The sequence below is a fragment of the Aplysia californica genome, unplaced genomic scaffold, assembly GCF_000002075.1.
Source record: "Aplysia californica isolate F4 #8 unplaced genomic scaffold, AplCal3.0 scaffold00012, whole genome shotgun sequence".
In the NCBI taxonomy this organism is placed as follows: domain Eukaryota; kingdom Metazoa; phylum Mollusca; class Gastropoda; order Aplysiida; family Aplysiidae; genus Aplysia; species Aplysia californica.
In genome coordinates this window covers 2,608,787-2,617,272 of record NW_004797282.1, presented here as the reverse complement: position 1 = coordinate 2,617,272, position 8,486 = coordinate 2,608,787, and the positions used below count along the sequence as shown (strand labels likewise).

The window sequence follows — 8,486 nt, the reverse complement described above, 5'->3', positions numbered from 1 at the left end:
GTCTTGAACCAATGTAATATTACTCTTTTTTTCGGTTCTGAGGTGTTGACTCTATCAGAATTCCACTGTAATTTGTTTTATTTGTAATTAAGGCGCTTTTGACAATGACATGAGTCTCATTTTGCCCCCTTATTAGAAACAAAGAGTGTATGCAATATTTTGCTTGAATGATTTACTCTGTTATTTTTTAGTGAATGTAGAACTGCATATTAATACATCATTATGTTCATGTATGTGGGTATGTATGTATGTCATGAATATTAAGTAAAGCGCATAGAACAACGATTGTAGCACGGATTTGCACGATATAAATGTAACATCATTATCATTATTATAAGCGAATAATGCAATGTTACGGGATTTTTAAATTTTTTTTTTGTTTTTTTTATTTTTTTTTTGGGGGGAGGGGGGGGGGGCAGGGAGACAAAAAGGTAAATGACTTAGGGAGTGTATGAGAATCAAATAAATAACGGATGACTTGTGACATACCAAGAGACTCGAGGTGGGACAGAGGTAGATGGAGAGAGACGGAGTAGAAAAACGGACTCAAGACACATACTTACACTCTCACACACACTTACACACACACACACACACACACACACACACACACACACACACACACACACACTCACTTATACACACAAACGCACAGAGACACACTCGCGCACACACACACACACACACACAGACAGGCAGAGAGAAACACACAGACAGTGCGCGTGTGTGCGCGCGCGCATTTGGTCTTAGAACGTCAAATTGTAATGACTTACTGTGAGTAAAAAGTGTGAAAAGAGACCCATGCATGCAGTTTCTGGAAGTTTTCGCTCCGCCACAACCACAGTTTAAAGACTGCCTACTTGTCAGTTTGATTCCATGTAATTGATAAACTATCTGGAGAGTTCTTCGCAGTCTGAACCACCCTGGTTACATGTATATGAACCTCACCATGTTTTCTTTCTATCCTGATTTCTTTGTTTGAGTAAAGAGAAACACATCAACACAACACTGGCCTTTTAGCTCTGGGAAAAAGTAAGATAGGCGGAGAGAAACAAGAGAGGGAAAGTAGAGAAGTGGCGCCGTCCAACTAACCACCCGCTTTCCGTCATGATCAGAGGCGTGGGTAACTTTTTTTGTAGTAGCTGTGTGGAGGGAACTGGTCAATCACAAGGTAGATGACTGATCATGGCATCACGTGATAGTGAGGTCTGGGGGGATCTTCTGATCCTTGTCTGAGAATGATCAATGATCTGATCACAGTCGTCCCACCACTCGAATCAAAGTTCAAAGTGTAATCAGAAAAGAAGGCAATAATACATGACATGTACATGCATTTGGAGATGACGGAATTAACATGTAGGCTACAATATACATGTAACTATAACCAGCTGATGATGGAGACAATCAGCCTGCCCACACTGAAATGAACCTTTATGAAGAGGGGCGAGGAAGCATGGACGGGGCATTCCGTCTTCCTAGTTCCAAATACAAGGTTCAAGTACATGTAACTATAAGGTGTCCCCAGTTCGGTAGCAACCCCCTGTCCTCCACTCCCCCTTTCCTAGATTAACTAAATTGTGAACGTTTACAATTACGCAAATAGCTGCCAACCAGTTGATAACTTCGTTAAAACGTATTTAATGCATTTTCGAAGATCTGAGTACGGAAGTCGGTTTGTGTATCGGAAAATGAATATTCTCCGTTTTCAGTACTGCTCCTCACTGATCAGGACTACGTTGAAGAAAAGTTATAATATTTCAAGACCGGATTTAGCACAATAATGAGAACGAAGCTGGCATTGACGCCAGCTGTAGAGATCTTTGCTGCAGGTCTATTTTGAAAAGCTAGGATTAATTGAATGGCTCACGTAGTTACTCATTATTTATTTCTCAAAGGCACCCCTCTTCAATTCTTAAACTGGCTACTGTGGTGGTTAGGTGCTTGTGGATAATCTGTTAGGCCTTTTTTTGCTTGTTTGTTTCTTATGGATGTAGAAAAGTTGACAGATAGGATTACTGCTCTTTACGTTGGTGCAGAAGCTTCTTCACACGGGTAGAAGTAGAAGAAGTAGAAAGAGCTGCAGGTGGAACAGACAGAAAGCTTTCATCATCAATGGAACTAAAACTTAGGTTTATTTTACACTTTACAAAAAGTTACGGTACTTGATATCTACATCACGATGTGGGCTACATGCACTGTTCTGACACATAAACACACAATAAATCGGTCTACGACTACTAGAGAGTATCCAACTGCTTAAAAAGAAGAAACAACAACGGTTACTCTCGAGTGACACCTCTAGTCTAGTCCTTGCCATGACGTTTTTGTTGCAAATGTCGTAAAACCCATACAAAGAACTAAAAGAAAAACATTAGTAGAGGGAAAGGAAAGGAAGACACTCGAGACCTGCTCGATAGAAAAACACAAAACAAAAGAAAAGCCCACATCTAGTTACGTAACTTTTAAGTACAGTAACAACAAATAATAATGATACAATTACAGTTCAGGGCAACTAAGTTTTAATTTAAAGCGTTTTTCTGCCATTTTTGACGACTCACTAGTAATTTATAAGAGTGAGTATTCCTTAACCTACGCCAGGGAATATGAACAGCAGGACAAGTTTAACACGAGCGTTGGCTGCTGCCCTACAGTGAGTTATGCACATACATTTGTTTATCCCTTGATATAAGTTAATATAACAGACTAAAAAAGCAGGAAACAAATACATGTCAATTATTGAGAATAAGATTTGACCTGTGCTTATTAGAAACAAAGAGTGTATGCAATATTTTGCTTGAATGATTTACTCTGTTATTTTTTAGTGAATGTAGAACTGCATATTAATACATCATTATGTTCATGTATGTGGGTATGTATGTATGTCATGAATATTAAGTAAAGCGCATAGAACAACGATTGTAGCACGGATTTGCACGATATAAATGTAACATCATTATCATTATTATAAACGAATAATGCAATGTTACGGGATTTTTAAATTTTTTTTTGGGGGGGGGGGGGGGGTAAGAGGCAAATGTAAGAAAAATGTAAGAAGGGGGGTGGGGGACGCGGGGAGGAGCAAAAAGTCCCTAAAAAGGTGTATGATTATATTTGAACAGCCCCTTATAGCCTTGGAAACTCCACAAAACGACCAACCTCCAAAAACACCTACTCTGGAGGGATTCAAACCAGGACCATCCGCCCCGTATGCCAGCATGATACCAACTGAGCTGTTGGAGCGCCCCGGCTGGCATTGAGTTACGGGACTACACATTACTTTAGCCCTTGGTATGTAAAAGACTAAAATGAACCCATAAACAGTTTATTTGAGGAATAGGTATGATTTATGTGTCACAAAAATCGGTTAAAAAATGTGTAAAACATTACTGAACAGTAGAGTCTGAGATTAATGATACCGCAAAATGTTCCCCGATAAATTCTGATATGAAATAATTTGTTAAGTAAGTACCGGGTAAGGGATTTTTTGGTGACTGGAAACAAGATAAAAATGTTCAACAATATTTTTTCAGCTGTTTGTACGTTTGCCCGTACTCTGCTACTGCTGATGTCATTGGCTAATCATAAACATCAAGTTTGGGAACCGAGCAAATCGCGCCAAACATAGTCTAGACATGTTTAGACCAGTCTATCTCCTGACGAACAATTAGTGACAATCTATTACTGGGTAAATAGGCCTGCTAGGCTATCGTTAGACTAACAGTTTATCATTAGACGAACATGTTTAGACAGTCTATCATTGGGTGAATATCATGAGATAAACGCAATCTATAACTAGACGGACATTTTTTGACCGACGGTTTATCACAACACAGACACATTGTGAAAAAAACAATCGATACAAAATGGCAATAAATTAAAACGCTTTTGTATAGCGCATATCCCCGCTCGACAGCGAGCGTCATGCACTTTACAATCTATTATTACTCCTTAAAATATCCAGAAACATTCTTGGCTTCCCTAGAAGCATGCCGTTAGATTGGCATAAATAAAGTAGTAATCTACTGCGCAATAACGCATCAAAGTACAATGGCAGGAATAAATGAAAACCCCAAACAGGTTAGTCAAAATAAACACTTAGTTTAAGAAGCCCTGTAAAAATGGAGGCCCCAAAGAGTCAAAATAAAATTTAAGAAAATAAATCTCCTTTCAACTGATGAAAAAAAATCTTGAAATACTTGCTGGATACCATAAAAATAAGCAATCAAGCGGGCAAGATTCTGAAAGAAACTATAATATAAGAGTCGAGATGAACATATCATAATTGACATTATCACATGGCCAGCAAACTGAAAAATATCTATGATGTAAGGATCACTATACAGAATAATTAAAACATTGCAAATTAAATAAAATTAAAAATAAACGTAAAAATGAAAAAAAAACAAAACAAAAAACCCCCAAAAAACCCAAAACAACAACCCCCCCGAACCCCCCCCCCACCCAAAACCAAAACCAAATCAAACCCCCCCCCCCAAAAAAAACCCCCAACAAAAAACCATCCCCCCCCCAAAAAAGAAACAGAAAACAAAAAAACTCAAAACATGTAAGCATAATAATATGAATGAATCATTTTGTATAAGTCATCCGTCATCTGAATATTGAAAACAAAAAAAGAAAAAATATATTACACAATCATTTATCAGATCTAATTATCTCAACACATGTTTACATTTTATCTAGATGGATGAAATATCAATGAGCATTTTTCAAAAGTGATGGTTCATACATTGGAATTTTCAAGAAATCAATGTAGTTAAATCTATTGCACTTTAAAGTAGCAAAAACAAAGTTTCACAGAGGCTACAAAAGAGACTTATTTATACTTTTGGTGAACAAATGAATCATCAGCAACGCTTAAGTAGCAGCAATACTTGTCAAAACTTTGAAAGCAAAAGCAATAGAAACCAATGGAGTTTGGTCATTTTATGTACAAAAAAATATACATGCAACAGTGAAACATGGTACATGCTTTAAATGTGGTTTTAGGAACGCTTAGGTCCCCTGCCCCTGTTCCCAGCTCCCTTCGCCAATAAAAACACCCCCACCTAAAAAAATTACAACAACCAACAAACAAGCCAACAAACTTCAAAAGCAATCCCCCCCCCAAAAAAAAACAACAACAACCAACAACAACCCTCCATAAAACACCAAAAACACCCTCATGTGGGAGTCAAATCCCCCCCCCCCAAAAAAAAAAACCCAACAAGAAACAACAATAACAAAACCAAACCAAAATCAAACCAAACCAAACCAAAATCAAACCAAACCAAACCAGCCCCCCAAAAACCCGACAACAAACAAACAAACAAAAAACAACAACAAAAGCATTCCCGAAAAACCCCCCCCACAAAAAAACCCGTCTCATTATGTATTGTTTACAAATTCAAACGTGTCGTATTACGCCATATACCGTGTTGCAACAATATTATAATACCCCGTCTTTCCGTAAGATCCTCTGTCTCGGTGAAAAATTGAGATTTCCGGAAGGTGACGGAACAGATTGGTCGTGGCTATTTCTGGGAGGTGTAGACCACTGTTCCTACAAACTTGGTTTCCATTTTTCGTTTGCCTGAAGAAACTGAAATCTTAACTGGGCACTGTAAAGCCATAATACAATCCCATAAAACCACGTTTCAGCGCCTTTAAAAGGGATCGACAAATACCATAAAAATAACATTGTCAAGGTGACGATACATTGTCAGTCCAATACACAAAAATGATGATACGATAATAGATCTACTAATAATCGGAACATTTTTGTAAAAGATGGAACAATTGGAATTCATAATGTGCTGGTATACAGAGGTTGAATAGTGTGCATGCAAGAAACTTGCACTTTAGTCAAAACGTGGTAACGAGTGATGAAGACTTATACAAGAGCTGACTTTTACGATAACATTTTGGTTAGTTTAACAACATTGATTTTTGTTGATTTTTTTGTTTGTTCGGTCTTTCGAAAATGGCATTGAAACTCTGTCCGTTTGTAAGATGTAAGGTGGGGCAAGAGAAAGTCCTTAAATAAAAAAATCAGGCAGCAAGAAGGATCTGATATTTGAGAAGTGGAGGCAAGAAAGTGCTAGATCGCCAAGTTTAGGATTCGATCCAGGGCCATCCGCTCCGTGGTCCAACATGGTACCAACTGGGCGAACGGAGTGCCCTCTGACTAAATAGATGAACAAGAGAAGGTACACAGATCTGGGAGGGATTATGTGGAGAGTTCTTGTTTAGGGGGAAACATTCTGGGAATCAAAATGCTAGTTACATATTATTGCTTGAGATTCATGTTGCGATGCTAGAGCTGTGGTGGGTGGTCATAATAATATTTGTGAGGCAGCGCGGTGGAATCAGGCTCTCGTCAATTTTTGGGCATGTAGAGTTATTGGTATCATATTAAAGCTTGTTCAATTGTCTTTATTTGGATGAAAAAAGTATCCATTTAGCTTGAATACTAGTCAAGATATTTGTGAATGAAGGAGGGGGGGGGGGTCACTTGTTTTCAGAGGTAAAATTAGGGAGAAAATAGTCGCCTAAGATTAGTTATTTCCTTAGCTTAAGAGTTCGTGGTAACTGAAAAATTACATTTTTTGTGCCTTTAATCAAAGTTTTTATGAAAAATCCATACAGAAATGAGCTCTTTAATAGGCATGAAAGGTGTTGAGCCAAAAAACAAAAAGTTGATAAAAATTCACAAACTTGCGGAAAAATGCAAGTTTCTTCACTTTGATTATTTTGACGCGAGCTTGATTCCACCACGCTGCCTCACATATGAACAGATGTACATTGTAATCCATGAATGAATAAACACACATTTTCAAAAAGAACAGGACAAGAACTGCTTGTAAATTCAACAACTTTTCGCTACCTCAGAATTACAAAGTCCTATCAGGCATTTTCGGCCGTTTTGAGTCAGAAACCAAATGTTCCATATGCTGTATCAAAATCGTAAGAATAATCGGAGTCGTTATCAAGATATTCAAAGAAATGCTTTGGAAAAAAACTTGACATGTTGTGAAACTAAAAAAAAAATAAAAAATGATGCCAAATTTCTCGAGACTAGGCCATGAGCTGATAGAACGTTTGTAATTTTGAGGTAGTGTTTTGTCAACAAAATACTACGACTGGTAGGTCCTACTTTGTTTCTTTTCTCCTTCAGTTATTTCTGTCCACAAGGTTGGGATATTCGCAGAGAGAACACGTCTCTCTATAGTTTCTCAGGATCCACCTCAAAGTTATTTTTATACATACATATATATGTCCAATCTTTTCTGCGCACCAAACGACTGCGATTGAGTCAATGTACTTCTCGTAACGTGGATGGTTGGTTTGGTCCTTCTTTCTTTTCAAAATTCTATCATAGTTATCTCTCCTCCTCCTTTTATGTGTTTGTTACTCTCTTAACTTGCAACACCTCTAATTTGCGGCACTTTTGTGACATAAGTGTGTTGGGTGTGCCGAGAAATCCGTACTGACACTATCTTAACCGATTTTTTTAAAAGTAGAAGAGAAGTTATTAGTCTAAGCATTTGTTCTCTGTCTAACCCAATAAAACCTGTGTCTAGTTACTGTCTTTTTGTTTGCAAATACAACTTCACAATATAATTCTTATCCCCCCCCCCCCCAAGAAAAAAATTAAAAAAAATAAAAATCAACATCTTTCGATTCTAACAAATCACGCGTGTGTGATCCTCCCATTATAACAACCATTTCCAAACGCGGATGGGATGGGATGGGACCGGCGTCTGTGTTGTAGCAGTTAGGCACTTCGCCGTCTAACGCAGGAGATTCCTGAGCGCGAATAATTTTTTAAAATCGAGTATCTCAGTAAATGAGTAATTGTGTTTGGAGGCAGTATTCCTCTAAGTTCAGGCTGTATCTCACAGGAAAGCCTGAAGCTCACCCCCACCCTCTCTCCAAATGATCTAAATTGTGTCTTTGGGGGTGTACAAATAATAATATTTGCACACAAAAAAATTGAAACACCCTGTAGTTCTATCTACTTTTTCTCCAACCACACCTGAAGTTCTAGCTTTTTTCTTCTCCTACCATCTCTTTGTACTGTGCTTCTATCTTCTATCTTCTTCTTCTCCTACCACCTCTGCAGTTCTATTTCTTCTCTGACCACCCATGTGGTTCTTTTTCTCCAATCACCTTTCTTGGTAGTTCTCTCTACTTCTTGTGTCCCTTCTGCCACATGGAGACCACAGCAGACTTGAGGTACATCTTCTCTTTGAAGGACTTGCTCTTGAATCTGTTCCTGTTGCCCCTCATCTCGTCCCCGCTGTCGTCACTGCTCCCGCCTGCCCCTTCATCCCAGGCCTCGTCTTCTGTGTGGATCTCCATCTTCTGCATGATCTTCCTCAGCAGCTGGTTGTTCTTGTCCAGAACGCCACTCATCTCTCGCATCCTGAGAGGTGAGGTGAGGTGAGGTGAGGTGAGGTGAGGTGAGGTGAGGTGAGGTGAGGTGA

The 8,486-nt window shown here is 38.6% G+C and overlaps 1 protein-coding gene across 1 annotated transcript in view; it reads right to left on the bottom strand.

Annotated features, from left to right (window-relative positions):
- Nucleotides 1-7,166: 7,166 nt before the first annotated feature.
- The window catches only part of LOC101859749 (transient receptor potential cation channel subfamily A member 1), a gene marked incomplete in the record, with an annotated part of 51,425 nt that continues 50,105 nt past the window's right edge, over nucleotides 7,167-8,486 (bottom strand). Inside the window, 1 exon segment of the mRNA XM_035970528.1 lies at nucleotides 7,167-8,425. Within this exon segment, the coding sequence (XP_035826421.1) occupies nucleotides 8,188-8,425 (238 nt within the window).